Consider the following 27,103-nt stretch of genomic DNA (forward strand, 5'->3'; position numbering starts at 1 on the left):
TGGGGCGAGGAGCTCAGGGACAAGAAAGTTATCTTCCACTCCGATAATATGGCAGTGGTACAGGTAATTAACAGTCTATCGGCTTCGTCCCTGCCAGTGGTTAGGTTGTTGCGGCAGCTAGTGCTCTTGTGTATGTCTTGGAACATTGTCTTCCGGGCACGGCACGTGCCGGGCCTGCTGAATGTGGTCGCTGACGCTCTGTCTCGTTCACAGTGGGTGCGGTTCCGGGAAGCAGCGCCGGATGCACAAGCGACAGGGCAGGCATGCCCGGAGGAGATGTGGCGGCTCGGGACGTTGTGCTTGGGCGATACATAAGGAGCTCACTGGCGCCGGGGACTTGGACCGCTTATACTAAGGTTTGGTGTGAATGGGAGGAAATGTTGTCCCAGGCGGGAGCAGGCGATTCTGCAGCTGGTAGGTTGGACACGCTGTTGTGGCTTCTTTGCAGGTTGGTGGCAGGTGGGTCATCCCCTTCTAGGGTGGAGCGCTACATGTCTGCGTTAGCCTTCCTGTTCAAGTTTAACGGGTGGGAAGACCTGACCAAACATTTCTTGGTAAAGCAAACTTTGAAGGGTTTCAAGAAGGGCAGGAGGTCTGTGGATACGAGGAGGCCTGTGTCCTTTGCCACCCTTCAAGGGTTGGTGGGGTTGTTGAACGAAGTGTGTAGTTCGGCATTTGAAGTAACTTTGTTCTCTGTGGCTTTCGTGTGGGCTTTCTTTGGGGCTTTTCGTATTGGCGAATTGGTGAGCGCCAATAGGTCGGGGGCATCGGGCCTCAGGTATGAGGATGTGGCTATAGAACAGGACAAGGTCGTGATCTGGCTCCGGCGCTCGAAAACGGACGTCTTCGGAAAGGGTAAGAATGTTGTCCTGTCCTCACTACCAGGGTCCCCGGTGTGCCCGGTAGCGTGTGGGGACGTGTTTTTACGGGTTCGCCCGCAGGTTGGTGGTTGCTTCCTGATTCACGAGGATGGGAAGGCGCTGTCGCGCTTTCAGTTCTTGCGAGTCTTCCGCATGGGGTTGACGAGATTGGGCTTGCAGCCCGGACAATTTGGTACGCACTCCTTCCGTATCGGGGCTGCGACTGAGGCGGCGCGTCTCGGGCTGGGGGAGGAGCGGATAAAGCAGATTGGGAGATGGGAATCCATCAGGTTCCGTGCATATGTAAGGCCGGAAAGGTTGGTGTGAATGGAATGTTGTGGATGTGGGAAAAGGGTGCTCTGCCGGTTAACTGAATTTGTTTCCTTTCAGGCTTGGTCGCTTGGCTGGTGGGTCACTCGTTTGTCTACTGGGCGGAGAAGAGGGCCGCAGTTCGGAGACAAGGCACACAACTGGGTTTTCTTCTGGACACAGTGGACCTTCGGTGGTTTGGTTTTAGGGGTTTCAGCTGGCAGAGTATAAGTGGTGAAATTTTTGGGATGTTGTCCAGGGGGTTTGCCCCAGATATACTGTTGATTCATGGTGGGGGCAATGACTTAGGTTTGGTCCCCCAGAAGGTGTTGGTCAGGAGAATGAAGAGGGACCTGGACAGGGTGAGGGCTCTGGTCCCTGGAGTTACAATAGTGTGGTCTGAAATGGTGCCGCGGTTGAACTGGAGGCATGCCAGGGACCCGGCGGCTGTGGCACGTTGCCGTGGTAAAGTAAATAAGGCCATGTCTGTCTTTATTAGGAGAATAGGGGGGGTCCCAGTGAGGCACTTTGAATTGGAGGGCGGGTTGCCCGGTTATTTTAGGCGGGATGGTGTGCACCTGTCTGATGTGGGGTGTGATCTATTAAACTTAGGTTTCCAGGAGGGTATTTCCAAAGCCCTATTTATGTGTGGTGGGGGTCGCTCGAGACATTAAGGGGTCAAGTCTCTTGCTATGGCGGGATAGGGCTTGGGTAATTGGAAGGTAGGAGGAGTATAAATTGGTTAGGCTGGATTAAACTGGAGTGTGAAATGGTTTGTGGGTTCGAGCTCATCGGTGGCTCCGAACCAGGTGGTGTAGGGGGGTCTCGGTACACCCCTACAGTTTAAAAAGTTATGGATATGGGGCCTCTTTGGTAGGCCATATGTTATGTGTTATTGGTTATTTATAATGTTATTTATTGTTATTGGCGGGGTCATTGCCGGGGGTAATTTATGTACGGTGGGGGGTGGAGGTATATTTACTTTTGTGGCAATGACCCCAATTTGTTACCTTGTTTATAATAATAAATAAAGCTGTGGACTTTTTTATTCCAACAGAAATACGGTGTCTGTAAGTTATTGGGGGGTTTGGGGTAAACAGCGCACCTGCCGAATAATCGACTGTGCGCATGTCATGTAGCCCATGGAACAGCGCAGTCAGGGGAGTGGGCCTTGACAGAGCCAGGAGTAGGCAGGGGAGTAACCAGTTAAAGGGGTGTGGTTATTGGTAAATGGGGGTTGGACTATAGGAGTATATTAAGCGGCCATTTTATGACTAAGGGACATTTTAACTAAACTGACACTTACCTGGTAATTGTCCCTCCCACCCTCCCTGTTGTTTTGGAGTTCCCGTTTGGTCACAGCGGCGGGATAGGGCTTGGGTAATTGGAAGGTAGGAGGAGTATAAATTGGTTAGGCTGGATTAAACTGGAGTGTGAAATGGTTTGTGGGTTCGAGCTCATCGGTGGCTCCGAACCAGGTGGTGTAGGGGGGTCTCGGTACACCCCTACAGTTTAAAAAGTTATGGATATGGGGCCTCTTTGGTAGGCCATATGTTATGTGTTATTGGTTATTTATAATGTTATTTATTGTTATTGGCGGGGTCATTGCCGGGGGTAATTTATGTACGGTGGGGGGTGGAGGTATATTTACTTTTGTGGCAATGACCCCAATTTGTTACCTTGTTTATAATAATAAATAAAGCTGTGGACTTTTTTATTCCAACAGAAATACGGTGTCTGTAAGTTATTGGGGGGTTTGGGGTAAACAGCGCACCTGCCGAATAATCGACTGTGCGCATGTCATGTGTTCAGCGAAGTCTCCCGAGTAAAACAGTACCCCCATGTACAGGTTTTAGGGTGTCATAGAAAGTTACAGGGTTAAACACAGTGCTAGCAAATTAAATTATCTGGACTTTCGGCCTGGGTTAGCAGGCAGGTCCCTCAAATTGCAATCATTAAAATTACTTAATTAGGTAAAAATATTACATAAATACACATGTAGAATTTTAATATATATACATATTTATATATTTGACGTCTACGTGTATATTTATGAAATTATTTATGTAATTATGTATATGGACATATGTATATTTCGTATTGTTTTTATTTATTTATTTATACATAGATATATATATCATTACATTCTAAGTATATTTTGATATAAATATATATATATATATCAAAATACTGTCAGAATAAAATTGCATATATAAATATTTTTTTATAATTATTAAAAATTATTTTTATTTTTTGTTATTTATTTGTATTAACATATTATTTGTATTTTATAATAATATATATATACCATATATATAGCAATTATATATATTGTATATATTCGTGTGTAATTTAAATATAAGTGTATTTTTATATTAATATACGTATATATAAATATAAAAATACACTTAATATGACATTATATATATGATACATATACATATATTATATATAGATATAATACATGTATATATATCATATATATATATATATACACATATTATAATTTTTTTTTACACTGATTTTACACTGTTTTTTTTTAACTTTATTTTTTTGATTTTTCACTTGCAGGGAGACTGCCTGTCAGCACAGACAGTCCCCCTGCAGGCAGATACACAGACACCTATTGCGGTCATGTGATCGAGTGATCACATGGCCGTGGGGTCCTGATCTGCCGAGGGGGGACTGCCCGGGCAGACAGGCAACCCCCCTGGACCGGGTGGAGCACTGATCGCCGCCGTGGGACCGACGGCGATCAGGTAAGTAGCCCCAGACCGTTATGACGGTTCAGGACCGTCAGCGGTCCAAACGCACGTTTTACCGCTGACGGTCCTGAACCGTCAGCGGTCCTGAAAGGGTTAATGCATTGTTAATAAATGTATATTTACTATTTTATACTTTAGTCCAAAGTCCTTTCTAGCCATCAGGAACTCCATTGGGGAGAGTGCTATTCCCCCTCTAAAGTAGCACATTGTTTATCAACCTCAGAGCCGGGATTTCAGGGCTCTGCAGAAGGTGAGCACAACTATTTATATCTCATAATACCATAATAGTATGTGCAATTCTACACAGTTTTTCAGCTTTTCTTCTCGTTGTATACTCCTGGAGGGATACTACCTGGGATAAAGGGGTGTGTTGCTGCCCTAAGAGCATAAAGGATCATTTTACGGAGCCAATACCATATAGGCTCCTGTCCATGTGAGTGGTTTCAGTCATTACTTACTACCAATTATCCATTTTTGGAACATCTGCACTATATTTTTTTGTTTCTTGTTTTTTTTGTTTCCTTTTATATGTACATTCAAGTTTTTCAAGACTGTCAATGTACCAAAGGGGTGAGTAAACCCCCTCTACTGTTTAGAGCGCTCCACTTGTTTGGTATAATTTGTATACCTTATTACTGTATATTTGTTTTTTATTGTGGGTAAGGGGTATTCCACTTTTAGTGTTGAGCAGCTTTTACATTTTGGGCACTGTAAAGAAACACTTTCTATCTCTTTTATTGAGGTAGTTTTCTCTATCGTTTTAATCTTTGGATTAACTTCACTTTACCGGACAAGTGCTGGTTTGACTTTTGTATATATATATATATATATATATATATATATATATATATATATATATATATATATATATATATATATATATATATATAAACACAAATGCTGAGTGTATTAATGCAATCAAAGTGAAAAAAGTAAAAGTGCTAAACACATTATTATAATATTCAATTACATACTGAAAATACACTTTTACCAAAGTGATAAAATTGTTCAGCTCTAACGTCCAGGCCCGGACTGGCCATCGGGCACACCGGGCAAATGCCCGGTGGGCCGCGGTGGCCAGGGGCCGAGGCCGGCAGGGGAAGGTCCCAGGATCTCCCCTGCCGGTCTATGCAGGGCCGGCACTATCCGAGCGCCGGCCCCGCTGTGTGCCATGGCGGGCCGGTGAGGAGATCGGAGATCTCCCTCACCGGCCCACTTAAATAGACCTGCGGCTGGGGAGGGAGGGAGGGAGGGAGAGGACCCGGCGGAGCTCTATCTTGCAGCTCCGCCGGGTTCCTCTCGCGAGATCGGGAGCGTTGCTATGGCAACGCCCCCGATCTCGCGAGAGTTCACTCACCACTGGATCACCAGGGATCGTGTGCGACTGCTGGTCCCCCTCTCCCAGGTACAACCATGCCTGTCCCCCCCTCCCAGGCTAAAGGTAAGAAGGGAGGGGGGGATTTAATGCCTTCTTAGTTTTTTTTCAATTTGTTTATTTACCCCCCTAGTTTTTTCATTTGTTTATTTACCCCCCCTAGTTTTTTTTTATTTGTTTATTTACCCCCCTTAGTTTTTTATTTGTTTATTTACCCCCAGTTTTTTTTATTTGTTTATTTACCCCCCTTAGTTTTTTATTTGTTTATTTACCCCCCCCCCCCAGTTTTTTTATTTGTTTATTTACCCCCCTTAGTTTTTTATTTGTTTATTTACCCCCCCAGTTTTTTTATTTGTTTATTTACCCCCCTTAGTTTTTTATTTGTTTAATTACCCCCCTTAGTTTTTTATTTGTTTATTTACCCCTTAGTTTTTTTATTAGTTTATTTACCCCCCTTAGTTTTTTATTTGTTTATTTACCCCCTTAGTTTTATTATTTGTTTATTTACCCACACAACATTTACACACATCACACACATCACACTCACACACATCACACTCAGCACACACATCACATCACACTCAGCACACACATCACATCACACTCAGCACACACATCACATCACACTCAGCACACACATCACACTCAGCACACACATCACACACATCTCACAATCAGCACTCTCACACTCAGCACTCTCACACTCAGCACTCTCACACTCAGCACTCTCACACTCAGAACTCTCACACTCAGCACTCTCACACTCAGCACTCACAACATTATCACACTCAGCACTCACACACAACACACTCAGCACTCACACACATCACACTCAGCACTCACACACAACACTCTCACACACATCATACACAACACCCACACACACACATCACACACAGCACTCTCACACACATCACACTCAGCACTCACACACAACACTCTCACACACATCACACACAACACTCTCACACACATCACACACAACACTCTCACACACATCACACACAACACTCTCACACACATCACACACAGCACTCTCACACACATCACACACAGCACCCACAGACACACAGCACTCACACACATCACACACAACACTCTCACACACATCACACACAACACTCTCACACACATCACACACAGCACTCTCACACACATCATACACAGCACCCACACACACACCATACACCGCACCCACACATACACATCACACACAGCACTCTCACACACAGCACCCTTACACAAATCAATCACACACACTGCACCCTCACACACACATCACACCTCACACACATCACACCTCACACACATCACACCTCACATACATCACACCTCACACACAGCATCCATCACACACACACATACTGCACCCCTCACATACACACACAACCCCCCCCGATACACTGCATCACACACATACACAATACTTCCAAACATATTTATATAATATAGCACCCCTCACACACACAGCACCCCTCACACACATACTGCACCCCTAAACACATTACATTCCAGACACACACTACATCCTTTACCCAACTCTGGATTATCTACACACATACAGACACTAGATCCCTATATACACTCTGAATCCGTTATATACGCACACTCACTAGATCTCCTACACACATTCTGGGTCCTTCAAACACACACTAGACTCCTATACATATATATATATATATATATACACACACACACACACCAGATTCCTTGTAAGCAAACACATACTACACCCCTAAACACACACTCTCTACAAACACTACATCACCTATACACACACACACTATAGCCTGTATGCACACACTTGCTACATTCCCCTATACACACATTCTCTAGAGTCCCTAGCCACATATGCATTACATTACACCACAAACACAACACGACTAAAACAGACCTTATTACACAATACCACACCACAATCAGCTCACTCTACACACACGTAATACCACAAGCAGGCTCCAAACACATGCACAATACTCTTTCCTTTTTGTCTCCTGGTATCCATTTATAGAGACACCAGAGCCAAGTTGCAAGGAAACACAGTGCAAGCATGTTATTAAATTTGCTTGCGCTGTGCAGAACAAATACAGGGCTTTTTTCTCATGCTAGAGCTCTTTAGCAGAGGTCTGCGTATGGTCTGCCCTGGAAGAGCATTGAACTAACATGCTCACTTTGAGAGGGGGCGTGTTTGTCATTAGTGATGACAAAACACACACCCTCTCTGCACCGCCCCCTTCTTAGTGGGCCGCTGTGATTAAAAAATGCCCGGGCCGAATTTTCTTCCCAGTCCGGCCCTGCTAACGTCCAACCGGTAATGTTTGAAAGTATTAGCTGAGGACCAGGTAGCTGCTCTACAAATACGTTCTGGAGAGACTTTAGCTGCTGCAGCCCAGGAAGAAGAAAAAGCTTGAGTGGAATGAGCCTTAAGTCGCTCGGGAGCTGGTGCTCCTGAAGCTTTATAGGCTTGAATGATAGCCAAAACTATCCATCTGCCAATAGCTACTTTGGAGGCTTTAAGATGAATGGCTCCTGCCATCTCTAATGCCTTTCTCAAGATTCTCTATCCAAATCTTTAGAGCCCTAGAAACTGGTGTCAGGGCTACTGCCGGGTGAAAGTCAGTGCCTCCTGTAACATAAGCTTTTGACATGTGTGAGTCCATCCTTTTGTTCATGGGGTCTCTTAGAGAACCTGCATTATCCACTAGTAGTAAAGTGGTGAGTTTGTGAGCCTCTCCACTGCTGCGTCCACTTTAGGAGCTGTATCCCAATAACCAGAATCTGCCTTGCTAAATGGGTAAAGGTGTAATATTCTCACTTGTGCCAGAAACCTTTTATCTCCTGTAGACCATTCCTCCATAATGAAGGCTTTGATGTTATTGTGAACCAGAAAGGAAGATCTTTTCCTCTTCAGATATGAAAAGTATCTGTTAGATGTGGAGGGTTCCTCTCAGGAAGTGTCTTTTCAACTCTAGGGTTTATGGACTCTAGATATCAAATGGTAGACTTGAGCCTGATCTAGAGAGAATCTGTAGTAGGCTGTGTGTCCTCCTCTGAAAAGGAATCTCTATAAATGTATGACTCCATCTCCATGGATTTCTCTAAAGACTCGTCCTCTAAATAGTCCAGAGGATCTGGATACCTGGGTCTTTTACAAGGATGACTAGTTTCTTTGATGGCCTGGGAAACCGCTTGTTTTATAAACTACATAATGTTTGGTGCAGGATTAGCTGTAGATAGACAGTCTGCGCAGAGGCGTTTTCCTTTTTTTTTTTTTTTTATATTCTTTATTTTGCAGTGCACAAAATACATTGTCAACGTGGCTATCAATAAATCTGCACAATTTTTAATAATTATAATGGTGTAGCATTAAAAACTGAGCTAGCAGGCTGGTAGCGTAGTGGTCTTAAACATGATAAAGCAGCCCCATAGGGTATGTGCATAGGTATTCAACAGAAACGTTAGTATAAACATAAAAACAGTGATATAGGCATATCTAGGTCGGGCCTTTAGGGTATGTAGCTTCAACAGATTTCAACCTGTGTTGGATTGCCAGTGTATTGCTGCCTCTGGGGTCAGACTTGAACTCAATAAGTACAATACCGTACAGGTGGTTTAAACAAACTGAGCATTGCATACATTAATATTTCAGCTAAGATAGCATGTATAATATGGTATAAAGATTTAAAGGTATTGTGTGGGTGAGTTGCGGCTTCGTGCGCCGTGCTTGTAAGCTGTAGCTATGGCGTGGGGTGGGAGGTTCGCTTCATGACTTCTGTGGTGTCAGCTGGAGGTGCAGAGCTTACTGTGAAGAGTGCTCATTGATGGTAAGCTATGGTGTGCTATGTGTCTAGGTTGCATAGTGTGTTGTGTAGAGTGAGTTATGTTGGACCGAGTGAGTGTAAGGCTTGTGACTCAAAGCAATGATAAGGTAAACTTTAAGTCCAAGTACAGGGCCTTTGGTGATGTCTGGGAACAGGGATAGCGTTGTCCCCTCCAGATTTAGTGCGGTCTTCTCTCGGGCAGCTGGCATTAAGAGCGTTTTGTCCTGTATGGACTGGAAGCGGACGATCGTGTCCGTGTGAGTGGAGGCCGGTGCAGAGGCTGGCTTTGGCAGCCGGAACATGCAGTCAAGTCGAATTGCCTTGGCCAGTTTGGGCGGCAGCATGGAGCCTATCATGCGCCTGATAAAATGGGGTAATTCCGTTAGGCCAACGGTGTCTGGAATTCCGCGGATCTTGAGGTTATAACGCCTCCTTTGGTCCTCAAATGTGTGAAACCTGCTGCTGGTGGCTTGCTGCTGTTTTTGAAGTGTGATTATTGTACTCTCTATGGAGTCAAGTCTTTGATCTTGTGAGTTCGCTGTGGCCTCCAGCAGGGTGATCCTGGACGTGACACCTTCTATGTTCCTCCATAGCTCAGCTAGCATGTCTTCTAGCTGCGTGGCTGTCACTGGGTCTCCAGTGTTGGTTTGCTAGGGCTTAGCTTTAGTTGGTGGGGCGCTCACTGCCCCTGCTCCCCACTCATAGGGCTCTTCCTCCAAGGCATCCGATAGCCCTTCTTCCTCCAGCACCATTTTGTCCCACACCGGGATCTGCAAGCGATGCAACATTTCCCAGATATCCCGGCCGGGGGGGCTCTTGCCCGCTCTAGCTTTCTTGTTTTTGCGCCCTGCCTAGGGTGCGAGTCGTTTTGTGAGGTGATGGTATGATTTTTGATGTTTAAACCAGGTTTTTCTTCCATGCAGCACGGAGCTCAAGTCGGCACGTCGGCTCTTCTTCAGCGTTGGCTCCGCCCCCGGCGTTTTCCTTTAAAGGCTCTCTTGTCACATGCTTCACTTTAGATCATTGTGGGTGATTTCCCTTTAGATGATCCTGAAGCCTTTCTTCCCTAAGAACTGATATACAGGGAATAACAGATATTAAAATGCACATTTTTTAAATACATAGTAGGAAATATAGAAGATAAATAATTTACAAAAAAATTGTACGGAAAAGATGGCTTACCTATGGCTCTTAGAATGTGACTTATTGTCTAAAGAAGATGAATAAAAATCAATTTTTGCTGATTTTTCTTTTTCCATTCTGAACAAAGGAGACTAAATAAAGGAAAGCAATACCAAACAAAATTTTTTAGTATGCTTATATGGATAACCAAAAGAAAACAAGAGTATTTTTTTAACTTGCACATACTGAAAACCAGCAGAAAAGATCAAATGAAGAAACTGATATAAATGGATGAAACAATATAAATATGGTTCCCTACGTCAGAATCACGTCACCTGCAATTAACATGTGTGAACCGAATGGAACAATACAAATATGTGAACATTTCATCTACGCTCATGCGCGTTAATGGTTACATGCGAACGCTTTCATTCGCACGCATTTACGCGAACGGTATTTTACGAAAGTTTCACTCGCGCACATCCGTGTGAATGGAATTATGAGAAAAACACACTCTGCATCTGCGCAATAGCTGAGAGTGTACGCCAACTAATGGCAGCTTATAGAAACATGAGAACTGAAGAAAAACATAAAACCTCTGCGAAAAAGGCCGCAACTGATGCAAAATGTTCCCTAGACCAACAAGTTTACTTACTTCTGGGAGTAACTAATTTTAGTGGCTATGGATGTTTCACCCCATGTAGTAAATCAAGATGTATGTATTACAATGTTTTCTCCAGCATCTAGTAAATAAGCTCAGAAATATTCCCACTTGAAGTTTATCAATAACAGGGTTAAAAAATAATAAGAAAAAAAGCCTGGGAAAGAAACATTTATGTGATACATTAGTATTTTTTTAGTGTTACCTCATTGCTTTTACTAACAATGTTTTATCAAATTGAAATATACATACGCCAAATGTTCTATAATTTTATATATATTTAAAAGTTATTTTTTTCGTATTTGATTTTGCTGCATGAAGCAAACATGTATAGAATCTGTATTTTAACATTTTGCTTTTTTATCCAACAGATTCTACAGAGGTTGATAAAAGTAAAGAAGATGCTAATAAAGAAAACAATCAAACAAAGCACAGTAAGGTTTAATATGTCATACTATGCAATGCAATATGATTTGAAGATTAAAAGTCAATATGCTTCAAATAAAAATTTTATCAGAAACAAATACTGCCCATAACAAATAGTGAAAAGTATTTCCAATGAATTGTATCATATGGTTGTACCATGCCATTGTACATAACACTGGTAAGACCTCACTTAGAGTATTGTATGCAGTACTGGAGACTGTATCACCAGAAGGGCTACTAAACTGGTTCATGGATTGCAGGATAGAACTTACCAGGAAAGGTTAAAGGATCTTAACCTGTATAGCTTGGAGGCAGGGCCGGATTAAGAGCACACTGGGCCTGGTGCTGACAATTATGATGGGCCTAATTACGGAATCTTATCGACCAAAAACACTAAAACAGTCATACCTCCCAAGCGTCATGTATCTGATGGAGATGGTGCTGGAGGGAAACTCATAGGATGCAGCTATAAAAAAACATACTCTATGCTAATCTCTCTAATTTATGCTTTCATCTTTCAAGTAAATCCATAACCCCTAACAGCAGTGAAGCAGGAAGTCAATGGGCGGGGTAAAAGGGTGGGCCACTGCTGCGAATCACGTGACCGGACCTGCTAAAAGGGGAGAACATGCCCAAAAAGGGGCCATGTCTGTCCAAAGAATTTGAAGGACAGCCTGGCATGAATGCATGTCAGGCTGCCCACCAATCCTGCAGGCTGTCCAATTAAGGGCATATTATGCAGGCAGCACCCTGAGCTTGACATAAATGCGTCTAATGATGCGCTCACTCCATGCTTTCTAAGGACTATCCCCTAGCTCTTGCTGGTCCACTTGTCTCCTTACCTTCTTACTAGCAGGCAGAAGTTCCTGGTATATAGTCTGAGACAGAGAAAAGGTGTATGTAGTGAGTGTAGAAGAAAGGGGACATGCCACAGTGTTAGAGAGACCAACGTCTGCATTACCTAAACTAATTTTATTGTCAGCCAGTCCACACAAGTTTTGTTCACATACATCCCTCTTAAGCTTCCAAACTTAAAGGGACACTATAGTCACCAGAACAACTACAGCTTATTGTATTTGTTCTGGTAAGTAGAATCATTCCATTCAGGCCTTTTGCAGTAAACATTGTCTTTTCAGAGAAAATAACTCCACTGGCCACTCCTTAGATGGCTGCTAGAGGTGCTTCCTGGGGTAGTACTGCCTAGTGTGCAGCACTGCCATTCAGTTTCTCCACCCTCTGCATGCAGACACTGAACTTTCCTCATAGAGATGCATTGCTTCAATTTATCTTTATGAGGAGATGCTGATTGGCCAGGGCTATGTTGGATTTGTGCTGGCTCTGCCCCTGATCTGCCTAGTTGACAGTCTCAGCCAATCCTATGGGGAAGTATTGTAATTTGCTCAGACCACCACTTGATGTCAGCAGACAGTCAGTTCAGAGGCAGAGCCAGCAGCTGTAGACTTGAATACTAGTTATATTTTACTATACTTAGGGAGGCAAGAAGGGGCCAGGTGGTTTTAACATAATCGGGTCAGAAATACATGATTGTGTTCCTGCCCCTTTGTGCTCCTTTAAGCAAGAGTATGTGAAGAGTAGTTAGGGTTGCCACCTTTCTTGGGGAAAAAATACCAGCCTTAATCATTTGTATAATCACAAGGAGTGACATCAGAGAAAATTTTGTAAAATCACCAACAAACTACTCACAGTTTGATTCTGCTGTAAATATGGATTGCTCCCAGTGTCTCAGTCTTGCAAGTCACCTAGTGTCTCAGTGTCCCTATGCATTACAGTGTCAGTGTCCCTATGTCGCCCAGTCCCCTAGTCTCTCAGTGTCCCCATGTGTCCCAATGTCTCAGTGTGTCCCCATGTCACTAGGATACTGGAGACACAGTGAGACATGGGGACACAGAGACATGGGGACACTGAGAGACATGGGGACACTGAGAGACCCGGGGACACTGAGAGACCCGGGGACACTGAGAGACCCGGGGACACTGAGAGACCCGGGGACACTGAGAGACCTGGGGACACTGAGAGACATGGGGACACTGAGACATGGGGACACTGGGAGACATGGGGACACTGGGAAACATGGGGACACTGGGAGACATGGGGACACTGGGAGACATGGGGACACTGGGAGACATGGGGACACTGGGAGACATTTAGGGAAACTGGGAGAAATGGGGACACTGAGACATTAGGGACACAGACACTGGGAGACATGGGGACACTGAAACATTTAGGGACACTAAGACACTAGGGACACAGAGACATGGGAACACAGACACGGGGAGACTAGGGGACACTGGGGACACTGGCTGGGAAACAGACACATGGGGACACTGGGAGACATGGTGACACTAGGCACGCTGAGACACTAGGAACACAGACACTGGGAGACTTGGGGATACAGACACTAGCGACACTGGATGTGGGACACTGGGAGAAATGGGGACATAGTGTCTCCGTGTCCCAATGTCTCAGTGTCTCCCAATGTCCCTATGTCTCACCATCCCCATGTGTCCCAGTGTCTCCTAGTGTCTCAGTGTCCCCATGTGTCCCTGCTGCCTTTCCCCCTATCCCTCACTTACCTGAGCTGTAGAGCTGCTGTCTGGACTCTGTGCTGTGTTGCTGCTCCCCCACAGATCAGTAAGTAGTAGAGAGAGGCAGGGATATGCTGTAACTTCATATCCCTGCCTCTCTCCACACACAGTGACCCGTACTGGGCGGTGCTGGTATTGCAGAGTAATCGCCATTTATTCGGAGAAAAATACCTGCATTTGTATTGCCGGTATTACTGCAATACCGGCACGGCCCGGCAGCCTCAAATATGGGCTGTACCTAAGAGTAGTGTGTAAAAAAAAAAAAAAAAAGATTTTTTTTTTTTTTTTTTTTTAATGGGCCTATTCCATGGGCCTGGGCCTGGAGCTGCAGCTCCATCAGCCCCTATGTTAATCCGGCCCTGCTTGGAGGAAAGACAAGACGGGGGAATATGATAGAAACATTTAGATACATAAAGGGAATCAACACAGTAAAGGAGGAGATTATATTTAAAAGAAGAAAAACTACCACAACAAGAGGACATAGTCTTAAATTAATGGGGCAAAGGTTTGAACCTAATATCAGGAAGTATTCCTTTACTGAGAGGGTAGTGAATGCATGGAATAGCCTTCCAGCTGAAGTAGTAGTGGTTAACACAGTGAAGGAGTTTAAGCATGCGTGGGATAGACAGAAGGCTATCCTAGGTATAAGATAAGGCCAGGGACTAATGAAAGTATTTAGAAATTTGGGCAGACTAGATGGGCCGAATGGTTCTTATCTGCCTTCACATTCTATGTTTCTATATATTTTATATAAACCCATTAGATGTCCCATAGTCTCCATCTACTCTCCAATAATTTTCTAACTTTAGCCCCCGTAGATGTCTTTCTTTCCCCTCTCTCCCTAGCCACTGCTTCTTTGAGTTTATGGTGGAGTTCTCAGAAATCCAGAATCTATTAAAATATAGAATGGCAGTACAATAATAATAATAATGTACCACTGGTTGTAATAACCATTAAAGGCCATCAGAAATCTGACAGAATGGGCATAGGGACCCCAACAATATCTGGTGGGGAAATATTTTAACTGATAGGGTACTCCTATTTACTAACATTGGGAATTGTCTGGGATGGGGAATTTAAAGTATAAAAGGATTTCAAATAAGGGAGCTATCTATTATTGGTACACTAAAGCTAACATAACCTAAAATTTTACTACATGACTGGAGGCTTTTTATTTTGCTTAACAATTTCTTTACTCCTCAATTAGGGAGTTATCTGCTCTTTCCTTAAAGAAACACTATAGGGTCAAGAACAGAAACGTATTCCTGACCCTATAGTGTTAAAAACACCATATACCCCTCACTTGCCCCTCTAAATATAGTAAAATCTTACCTTTATTCCAGTATGCTGCTGCTGGCTCTGCTGGCTCTGGCCCTAATCTGCCTCCTTGGCTGATATAATCAGAAGTGATGATCTGAGCCAATAACAATGATTTCCCATTGGATTGGCTGATATTGCCATGGTGGCAGATCAGAGACAGAGCCAGCACAAGCCAAACACAGCCCTGGCCAATCAGCATCTCCTCATAGAGATGCATTGAATCAATGCATCTCTATGAGCAAAGGGGTTGGCCAGACCAGCGCATGCAGGGGACACAGGCCGAGGGGGGGGGGACGCAAAAACTACTTGTCAAACTGACAAGTGTCTTTTGTGCTGCTTCAGCCTGCGCTCCCGGTGCCCCACGCTGCATGCGGCTCCATAAGGAACCCGCACGCACTGTACACTGGGAGGGGTAGCTGAAAACAATGGGAGAATATGAATGGAAGGGGTGGGGGGAGGGAAGGGAGAATTATGAATGGAAGGGGTGAGGAGGGAATTATGAATGAAAGAGGTTGAGCGGGGGGATTATGAATGGAAGGGATAGGAGGGGGAATTATGAATGGAAGGGTTAGGAGTGGGAATTATGAATGGAAGGGGTAGAGGGGGGATCGCCGATACAGCTCCTCGCCAAGGGCCCTAGAGACCCTAGGTATGCTTCTTTATTGAGTCCCTTTAATTTTAATCTTTCAGCAATTTAGTAGATAACTTTTTTATCCTTATAGAGTGCAATCTCACATAAGTTAAAGACATTAAGGAGTTACCTACTAAACTGCTGTAAGTTTAAAATTAAATGAACAGTATGTGCTACCTAGACCATATTTTACCTCAATGTAGTGATCTGGACACCATATTAACCCTGCAGCTGAAAACATTGCCATTCTACAAGAACAGCAATGTTTACATTGCAGGGTTAACCTACCTCTTGGCTATCAATATGACACACTCAGAGGTACACAGATAGACCATCGGATTGGCACAGTGCTGCCTTTTGCCTTGCATGCATACTAGCTCCCCAATGTTTTTCTTTAGGAAAACATTGGATTAGCTGAGATCTCCAATCTCCATGATAACAGCCAGGAACCAGGAAGGAATGCTGTGCCCACTTCAGATGGGTCCAATTGCTTGCCCTTTGAGAGAGCCAGGTCTGCAAGGTATAGTATTTTAGCTAGAGGGCAGATAATATCCAGTAGTTTGTTTGGCCCTTTTTAATCCTCTTGTGAGGGTCACGTCCCATGTGGGACATAAAGACCACTGCCGTGCTGTCAAATTCAGGAGAGTTAGTTACTTTTTCTGGGAGCAGTGGGTGAAGGCATTCAGTCTAAAGTCAATGATTTTCTCAGCCAGAAGTGAATAAATTGAGCCAGATGGTTCGGTAGGCACCATTATGATGATCTTGGATGTCAAATAATGGTATCCCTTGAGACGTGAGGAACATCCTGTCTTTCTCAGAAGCCAGTGTATTTTGGGTATCATTCCTGTCTGAAGAATGATCCACTATAGATTACATGACATATCGGGACTCTTTCTCCAGGTCATGCAAAGTCTTGCATGAACTGCACGTTTGAGATCTCCCCAGAGTGGCTTGATGATATTAAGGTCCGGAGACTATGATAGCCGCTCCAGAACCTTAACTTTTTCCTGCTGTAACCACTGGAGGGTCAACTTGGCCTTGTGCTTAGGGTCATTGTCATGCTGGAAAGACCAAGAGGGTCCCATGTTAGAAGAATGCAAATTGTCTGCCTGTATTTTATGATAGCATGCTGCATTCATCTTGCCATCAATTTTTTTACAAGATCCCCCATGCCTTTAGAGCTCACACACCCGAAAAACTTCAGTGAGCCACCACCATGCTTCACAGTGGGGATTGCACTCTTTTCACTATAGGCCTTGTTGACCCTCTCTAAACATAGCTCTTATGGTTGTGACCATAAAGCTCTATTTTGGCCTCGTCACTCCAAATTAAAGTGAGCCAGAAGCTGTGAGGCATGTCAAGGTGTTGTCGAGTATACTGTAACCTGGCTTTTTTGTGGCATTGGCGCAGTAAAGGCTTCTTTCTGGCAACTCAACCACGCAACTCAATTTTGTTCAAGTATCATCGTATTGTGCTCCTTGAAACAACCACACCTTCTTTTTCCAGAGCAGCCTGTATTTCTCCTAAGGTTACCTGTGGGTTTTTCTTTGTATCTCAAGACATTTTTCTGGCAGTTGTGTTGGAAATCTTTCTTGGTCTACCTGATCTTGACTTGGTATTAAGAGATCCCTGAATTTACCACTTCTTAATAAATGATTAAACAGTACTGACTGGCATTTTCAAGGCTTTGGATATATTTTCTTCATAAAGTTCCATTACCTTGTTGCGCAGGTCTTTAGATAGTTATTTTCTGCTCCCCATAGCTTAGTATCTAGCCTGCTCAGTGCATCCACATTAGAGCTGACAAACTCATTGACTATTTATAAACAGACACTAATTACAATTTAAAAAGCCACAGGTGTTAGAAATTAACCTTTATATGCCATTGTAACATGTGTGTGTCACCTTGTATAACAAGGCCAAGCATCAATGGTATGTAAACTTTTGATCAGGGCCATTTGGGTGATTTCTGTTATCATTATTATTTTAAAAGGAGCCAGACAACCAAGTGATAATAAATTGCTTCATATGATCACCATCCTTCAATAAAATAAATGTTTTGGCATGATCAATCATATTTTCAAAATCAATGAAAACATTTCCCAATTTCTGTCAGGGTATGCAAATTTTGGAGCACAACTGTGCATAAATCTTCATGGAATCCTAATAAACCGTTTCTCATATTCATAGCTGAGAAGAAAATCCTTAAAAATATCTTAACAGCAATGAAACATGTGTCTAGATAGCAAAAAACGTGTCGTAGTAGGTCCAGACTGTGTGAATCATGATCTGCTATGAAAAGAAAGATAGCCACCATAAATCTTGCGGGGTCCAGTGGGGATCCACAGGGAACGGCAGGGACCAACAGGGACCAACGAGGCCTACTCGGCTTTACACAAATCGTCGCCACTTCCACCCACAGAAAAGGTCATTCACTTGATCTAGTGTTCCATGCTGGACTAGAAGTGTCACCAGAAACTGTAAATCCAGTTGTTTGATCAGACCACCACTGTGCCGTCCGTACACACGAGATGGGGTCATCAAAAAAATGTGAATTATGGACTATTTAAATGGATATTTGCAGACAGCAACTTAACAGCAACTGAGGAAGCCTCTAAACAAGGCAAAACGCGTTTTGCATCATCAAGAACTATTTCTACAATTTACCTTCAACTGTAAGGTATTTTTTTATACTTTTATTTACTACTATTTGTGCACTTTCAATAATGCACTATACACTTATACTTACCTTGGAGAGGACATTTGACTACTTGAAACCTCTTGGTAGTATAAAGAAGGTAGTGGGAACCTAGCTATCCCACAACGCTGGAATATTGAGCCTTATCCAAAGGCTCTCTTTTTGTGAGTGATATTCCACCCATTTTCTGCACTTTAAATATTATACAGACAATATTGCACTATTATGTGTTTTATTCTGTTTTATCTCTAGGAATATTAACCATTATCAACTGTTTTAATACGAAGATACTCCACCTTATACTGTATGTAATTTCTGTTTGTTGTGAGGGTAAAGGGTAACTCACTAAGGTGTTTTGAGTATCTCTTATTTTCTGTGTCTCTCACTGGAATACTGTTACCATTTACCATTCACTTCTCCATTGTATCACAATCAGCTAGACCCCAGAACCTAGTGAAACACCACTTATTAAAAGTGGTGACGCAATTGGATGTAACATCATATATGGATCTAAGTGAACTAGTGGGTACCTGTGAAAACCCCGGCTCCTTAGTCTGACTCTACAACAAAATCATGAGAAACACCCTAGAAAGCATTGCACCAACACGCATAAGCACTGTCAAAACCCACAACAATGCACCGTGGTTTTTATAGCACCATCAGAGAAATGAAAAGAACCGTAAACGCGAGAGGAAGTGGCGCAGGACACATGATCCAGAGGATAAAGCCACTCTTACTAAACATCTAAATGAATATCAATTCAAGATAACTAAGAAAAAATCTTAATTTTTATAACAAGAAATTGCTTTCTCCCACAATAGACCCAGGCAACTGTTTCGAAACAGTAGAAAGGCTCTGCAAACCAGCATGCATGCATATCCCCACCAACTTTTCTCAGGATAAGTGTGAAGCCTTTGCGATCTTCTTCAGAGACAAGATTTTCTCAATCCGAGCCTCTATCACATCAGGCCAAACAGTTACACACCAGAAGCTCTACAATGGATTGCCAGATTGCCCCAGTCTATGATCCACTTTACAGATATAAAGGGAGTTAAAAGAACCATGCAAAAGTTACACCCTACTACGTGTGAATTAGACTCTACTTTAACCTAGCTCATATCTTGATGCATTGAAACACTTGCCCCAGGCATCACAAAAATAGTGTGTGTTCACTAAAAACTGGAGACTTCCCAGATCCTCTAAAAGAAGCTGTGGTAAAACCACTCCTTAAGAAACCTTTATTAGACCCAGACCCAGACTGCATGGCTAATTACAGACCAGTATCCAACCTTCCATTTCTGGGGAAAATAATTGACAAAGTAGTGGGAACTCAATTGGAGGTCCATCAATCAAGCTTGAAAATATTTTAACCTTTCCAGTCAGATGCTGCCACAGCACTGAAACAGTGCTAGTCCAAGTGCTAAATGATCTCCTTATGGCGAAAGACAACGGTGATACTCCATCCTAATCCTCTTGAATCTCTGAGCTGCATTTGACACCATTGACCATAGGATTTTAATAGAGCGCTTGCAGCACTTCTGTGGTCTAGGAAGCACAGTCCTTAACTGGTTTAAATCTTTCCTCGCTGGTGGACCACAGAGAGTAACATCAGGATCAAGCTCATCAGCACCAACAGAACTGGCCTGCGGAGTTCCACAAGGATCCATGTTGTCTCCCATGCTATTCGCAATTTACTTGCTACCACTGGGGGACATCATTAGGCGACATGGCCTAAGGTCATTGTTACTCTGAAGACACAACTCTACTTCTCCCTTGCTCCAGATACCACAGACCCAACATGCCGCATCAACGGTTGCTTAGCAGACCTCTTAGAATGGATGAATGCGAGTTGGCTTAAAGTGAACCCAGAAAAAACAGAGTTACTCTTGGTGAGGGGACCCTGGGCAAAAATATCACATGATCACCCAACTGTCCTGGAACTTGGAGGCTCTGAAATCGTTAGTTCATCAAAGGTATGAAACCTCGGAGTGTTAATTGACTCTGGACTATCATTTAAACAGCAGATTTCCTCCGTAATAAAATCTGCCAACGTTCATCTGAAAAACATAGCAAGGATACAACACTTAATTCCACCAGATGATATGCCAACATTAATCCATGCATTTGTATCGTCTTGGCTAGATTACTGCAATGTACTTTACTTGGACCTCCCAGAAAAAGAATTCCATCGCCTTCAGATGGTACAAAATGCAGCAGCCTGTCAGGGTACCTGTGGTCTCTACCTCCGAAAGAGGTAGAGACTTAGCTGTTCCTCCATCCAGACGGCCTGATGGCTCCCGTCCCCACGGTCTATCCGGTCATGCAAGGCCGGCCGCGAGGGAGTGACTGCCTTTTACAGCATCTAGGCAGGAAGTTGTCATCAGGACACTCCTCCGGAACGACCTGTCACTCAATTGCTGCAGGACCAATCAGGACGCCTTGGAGGCGTGGGTACTGCTCTGAACAGGGTATTTAACAGAGCTTCTTTCATTAGCTCATTGCCCTGTCGTGGTTCTAGCTTGTTCTAGTCACTCCGTGCTTGTGTATTCTATTATCCCTTTTGGTTTTGACCCGGCTTGTTTACCTTACTCTGCTTATCTCTGTTACCCTTGATTCGGCTTGTCTCTCGCTTACCTGTCTTCTGTTACCCTCGACCTCGGCTTGTCTTTGACCATTCTATACTGTACTACTTACGTTAGTCCGGCCATTCTAAGGTCCGGTATACGTATCTGGCTACTGTTTGTACTCTGCGTGTTGGATCCCTGTCCCGATCCTGACATTACGACAGGGCCAATGGATCCTGCAAGTACAAACAGTCAGCTGGCTTCTCCTGATCCTAGGTTTGAAGCCATGGATCACAGAATGGATCAGATGGCGCTTGCGCTACAGGCTCTATTATCTCGTGCCAATAACCCACCAGAGGAGATACGTAATACCCCTGTTTCTCCTGTCGGTTCAGGTCTAGAGGTAGCCACAGTGGGTGCTTCTTCTCGCATAACCCCCCCAGTATGCTATGGTGGGTCTCCTGAGAAGTGTCGTGGTTTCTTAAACCAAATTAGTATCCACTTTGAATTGCAACCTCGCTCTTATCCTACAGATAGGGCAAAGGTAGGATTTATTATCACCCTACTTATTGAGAAAGCTCTGAGATGGGCCAACCCATTATGGGAGAACGAGAACCCATTAGTTTATAACTATAACGCCTTTGTAGCTGCTTTTAGAAGAACTTTTGACCCTCCAGGTAGAAAGGTTAATGCAGCCAGATTACTGTTGCGTCTGAGACAGGAGAACCAAACACTGGTGGATTATGCACTAGAGTTCAGGTCTCTGGCGTCAGAGGTCAAGTGGAATGAGCAGGCGTATATGGATGTATTTTTGAATGGCTTATCTGAAGTAATCCTTGATGAGGTTGCTACCAGAGAACTCCCTGAGAATTTAGAGGATTTAATTTCGTTCATCTCTCGTATAGATGAACGTTTAAGAGAGAGACAGAACACTCGAGAGAGGAACCGGAGACCTTCTTTTAGGTTAGCTCCCGCTTTTCCAAGTCCTGACTCCACGGTATCTTTGCTTCCTGAACCTATGCAGATAGGGTATACCCGCCTCTCTGAGGAGGAAAGACAGTACAGGAGAAGAGAGGGTTTGTGTATGTATTGTGGAGCTAAGGGTCATTTACTCTCGAACTGTTCTAACCGCCCGGGAAACGCTCGCACCTAAGTCTCTCTAGAGGACAGGCCTTGGGTGTTTCTATTTTGTCCTCTACTCCTAATTATAAAGATCACAGGCTTCTGCTACCAGTTTCCTTAACTTGCGGGGGGGAAGTAGTGAGGGCTAGGGCTTTGATAGATTCTGGTGCTGCTGAGAATTTTATCGACCAAGCCTTTGCTAGTAAAAACAATTTCCCATCCCAGCTAAGGGAGACACCCTTGGCCGTTGAGGCCATAGATGGTAGACCACTACTAGACCCTGTTATCTTTCGTGAGACCATACCCATTGAGTTAAATGTTGGTATCCTACACGTGGAGAATTTATCTCTTCTGCTCATTTCGTCTCCTTCCGTTCCCATAGTTCTGGGGTACCCATGGTTGAAAGAACATAACCCTATTATCGATTGGGAATTAGGGGAGATACTCTCGTGGGGCCAGGGCTGCCAGGATCGGTGTTTGAGCAAGGTTTCTCCATTAGCTAATATTAACATACAGGAGAACCCTACTCAGGCCACAGAAAGACAAATACCAGACCTTTACCTAGACTTAAGGGCAGTGTTTGACAAGAAGAATGCCGATTCTTTGCCGCCACACAGGTCATTTGACTGTAAAATTAAGCTTCTACCCGGGACTATGCCTCCGAGGGGCCATGTATATCCTTTGTCTGTTCAGGAAAACTCGGTTCTAGAGGAGTATATTCAGGAGAATTTAGAAAAGGGATTCATCAGGAGGTCTTCTTCTCCGGCCGGGGCGGGGTTCTTTTTCATTAAGAAGAAGGATGGTACGCTGAGACCGTGTATCGATTACCGAGGCTTGAATAAAATAACTGTCAGAAATGCCTATCCTATCCCACTGATTACCGAGTTATTTGATCGTCTTAAGGGCTCCAAAATCTTCACCAAGTTAGATCTCAGAGGGGCTTACAATTTGGTGAGAATCCAGCAAGGTCACGAGTGGATGACGGCATTCAATACCCGGTATGGCCATTACGAATACACTGTTATGCCATTTGGACTATGCAATGCTCCTGCAGTATTTCAAGAGTTGATTAATGAGGTACTTAGGGAGTTTCAGCATGTCTATTTTCAGCATGTTATTGTTTACCTGGACGACATACTAATACACTCTAAGGAGATTGAGACTCACCATAGACAGGTCAGAAAGGTGTTACACAAACTTCTGCAACATGGTCTATACTGCAAATTGGAGAAGTGCAGTTTTGATCAGTCTCAGGTAGACTTTCTTGGGTACGTGATTTCTGGGGAAGGTTTTAAAATGGATCCTGGTAAACTCCAATCTATTTTAGACTGGCCTTTGCCCAAAGGTCTCAAGGCTATCCAAAGGTTTATTGGTTTTTCCAACTACTATAGGCGCTTCACTAAGGGTTACTCCTCTATCATTGCGCCTATTACCAATATGACCAAACAAGGGGCTGATACTAAGTTCTGGTCTGAGGAAGCTCTTGGTGCTTTTAAGACTCTCAAGGAACTTTTTGCCTCAGCTCCCATTCTAGTTCATCCTGATACGACTCTGCCTTTCTTGCTCGAGGTCGATGCTTCTGAGACAGGAGTTGGGTCTGTTCTGTCTCAAAGGTTAGGGGTGGATAAACCGTTACACCCTTGTGGTTTCTTCTCTAAAAAAATTTCTGGGCCTGAGAGCAGATATGACATCGGGGAGAGGGAACTGTTAGCGGTCATTAAGGCTTTAAAGGAGTGGAGACATTTACTGGAAGGGACACTACACCCTGTTACTATTCTAACGGATCATAAGAACTTGTCTTATATTGGGGAGGCTAAGCGCTTGTCCGCCAGGCAGGCTCGCTGGGCTTTGTTCCTCACTCACTTTAATTATGTTCTTACGTATAGACCTGGTTCTAAGAACTCTAAAGCCGATGCTTTGTCTCGTCAATATGAACCATCCACTATAACTGAACCACTTCTGTCCTCCATAGTTCCTAAGGGGAATATCATCGCGAACACGAATCTCAGGATTCACTCTCCATTGCTTTCTGAGATCATGAAGTTTCAGCATTTGGCACCCAAACAGACTCCTGGGGATCAACACTTCGTTCCTGCCGCTTTCCAACTGGAGGTGCTACGCTGTCTCCATAACAGCAAGGTGGCTGGGCATCCTGGCATCCGCAAGACTTATGCGCTGGTCTCTAAAGATTTTTGGTGGCCTGACTTACGCAAGGATATTAAAGAATTCATCGGGGCATGTGAAGTTTGTACCAAGACCAAGCTACCCCATTCGCTTCCATGCGGATTTCTGCACCCTTTAGAGGTTCCTGAAAAGCCTTGGTCCTGCCTGGCAATGGACTTCATTGTTGATTTGCCTATTTCTAAAAAGCAGACTGTCATCCTCACTGTGGTAGCCAGATTTACTAAAATGGCTCACTTCATTCCCTTACCTAAACTCCCATCTTCGCCCGAATTAGCGGAGATATTCGCCAGGGAGATTTTCCGTTTGCATGGGATACCTTCCCAAATTGTCTCTGACAGAGGCTCCCAATTTGTTTCCCATTTTTGGAGATCATTCTGCTTCCAACTAGGCATCAAATTGAATTTCTCCTCTGCCTATCATCCTCAGTCCAATGGAGCTGCTGAACGCACTAACCAAAAAGTTGAACAATATTTACGTTGTTTCGTTTCAGAACACCAGGACGATTGGGTCGGTTTGATTCCTTGGGCGGAGTTTGCACATAACAATCTCATTTGTGATTCTACGCATTCTAGCCCTTTTTTCTTGAATTATGGCTTTCATCCTTCCATCCTTCCTTCGGAGTCTTCTTCTCAAGGGATACCGTCGGTGGATGTTCATGTTGCCAATTTAAGAAAGTTGTGGGATCAAACTCGACAAATCCTTCTGCACAATTCTACGCTGGTTAAAAGACACGCTGACAAACGTAGAAGGGCAGCACCGGTGTTTGTTCCAGGCGATAGAGTATGGTTAAGTACTAGAAACATTCGGTTAAAAGTGCCGTCTATGAAGTTTGCTCCTCGATATATTGGACCTTACAGGGTACTGTCTCAAATCAACCCAGTTGCGTATCGTTTAGCGTTGCCTAATGCCTTACGCATTCCTAATTCATTTCATGTTTCCTTGCTAAAACCATTAATATGTAACAGGTTCTCCTCCACGATCGCCCCTCCCCGCTCAGTTCAGGTGGAGGGTCAGGAGGAGTATGAGGTCAATTCCATCGTTGATTCTCGAATCTCCCGGGGGAGACTGCTATATCTGGTCGATTGGAAGGGTTATGGTCCTGAGGAGAGAAGTTGGGTACCTCAGGAGGAGGTGCATGCTCCCCGTCTCCGCAGGGCGTTTCACTCTAGATTCCCTTCTCGCCCTGGTGTATTCCGCCCGGTGGGCGTATCTGAGAGGGGGGGTACTGTCAGGGTACCTGTGGTCTCTACCTCCGAAAGAGGTAGAGACTTAGCTGTTCCTCCATCCAGACGGCCTGATGGCTCCCTTCCCCACGGTCTATCCGGTCATGCAAGGCCGGCCGCGAGGGAGTGACTGCCTTTTACAGCATCTAGGCAGGAAGTTGTCATCAGGACACTCCTCCGGAATGACCTGTCACTCAATTGCTGCAGGACCAATCAGGATGCCTTGGAGGCGTGGGTACTGCTCTGAACAGGGTATTTAACAGAGCTTCTTTCATTAGCTCATTGCCCTGTCGTGGTTCTAGCTTGTTCTAGTCACTCAGTGCTTGTGTATTCTATTATCCCTTTTGGTTTTGACCCGGCTTGTTTACCTTACTCTGCTTATCTCTGTTACCCTTGATTCGGCTTGTCTCTCGCTTACCTGTCTTCTGTTACCCTCGACCTCGGCTTGTCTTTGACCATTCTATACTGTACTACTTACGTTAGTCCGGCCATTCTAAGGTCCGGTATACGTATCTGGCTACTGTTTGTACTCTGCGTGTTGGATCCCTGTCCCGATCCTGACACAGCCAGACTACTGACCAATCAAACTCGCTCCATCCACATAACACCTGTTCTCCACTCCCTGTATTGGCTTCCAATGGTGAACATATTTTAAAATTGGCCTGCTAGCTTTCAAAGCCTTAATCATCAAGGCCCACAGTACCTAAAAAAGCTCCGGACACCCTTTATTCAATCCCGTTCATTTCGGTTAGCTAGCAAATCCCTCCTGTCAGTTTCAAGAATAAAGTCGGACTCAGGTTCCAGGGCATTCGGCCATGCTGCCCCTACCTTCTGGACTGCTATACTGTGCGCAATCAGAGAGGCACCGTCCATTCAGACAAAAAAAGCTAAAGACCCACCTCTTCCATCAGTCATTGAGTCCGCTTATCTTGTAACCGCTGGCGGTTCCCTTATTTACCACTATAATGTCTTAAAGCATAGAACTTAGTAGGGCTAACCATACAGATATCTTAGCCATAATTTTATATAGTTAGTGTAAGAGATCCTCTATTTAACATATATAAATAATTGAGAATACAATATAAAATAAGGATTGTCTTGGAAGCAATAGTTTTGTCTTTTAGATATTTATTATATAAAAATATAAATATAGACATATAAAATCCATTATAGCAGAGTTTATAAGATGAAATTAAATGCTTGCAAATATCATTAATAGGTTAACATACCCTTCTGAACATGTCATCATGTCAGCCTCTCAGTCATTTTAAGACGGAGCAGCGTCTGTCTCCAAGTCTCTCCTCTGTGTCTTAACATTTAAAAGTACACCTATTTATACCTTAGGTGTCTTCATTTTAAGGTCACCATAGTTCATATATGAAAAAGTCCATAACTAAAAGCAAGTGCACATGTCAT

General features: G+C 43.9%; 1 protein-coding gene across 1 annotated transcript in view; it reads left to right on the plus strand.

The window, feature by feature from the left end:
• LOC134602650 (hepatitis A virus cellular receptor 1 homolog) overlaps nucleotides 1-27,103 on the plus strand; it is a 144,185-nt gene that overhangs the window by 61,338 nt on the left and 55,744 nt on the right. The window contains exon 3 of the mRNA XM_063447754.1: nucleotides 11,285-11,347. Coding sequence (XP_063303824.1) covers nucleotides 11,285-11,347 — 63 coding nt within the window. The remainder of the gene's footprint in view (nucleotides 1-11,284; nucleotides 11,348-27,103) is intronic.

This window comes from Pelobates fuscus, chromosome 3 (assembly GCF_036172605.1).
Source record: "Pelobates fuscus isolate aPelFus1 chromosome 3, aPelFus1.pri, whole genome shotgun sequence".
Lineage (NCBI taxonomy): Eukaryota > Metazoa > Chordata > Amphibia > Anura > Pelobatidae > Pelobates > Pelobates fuscus.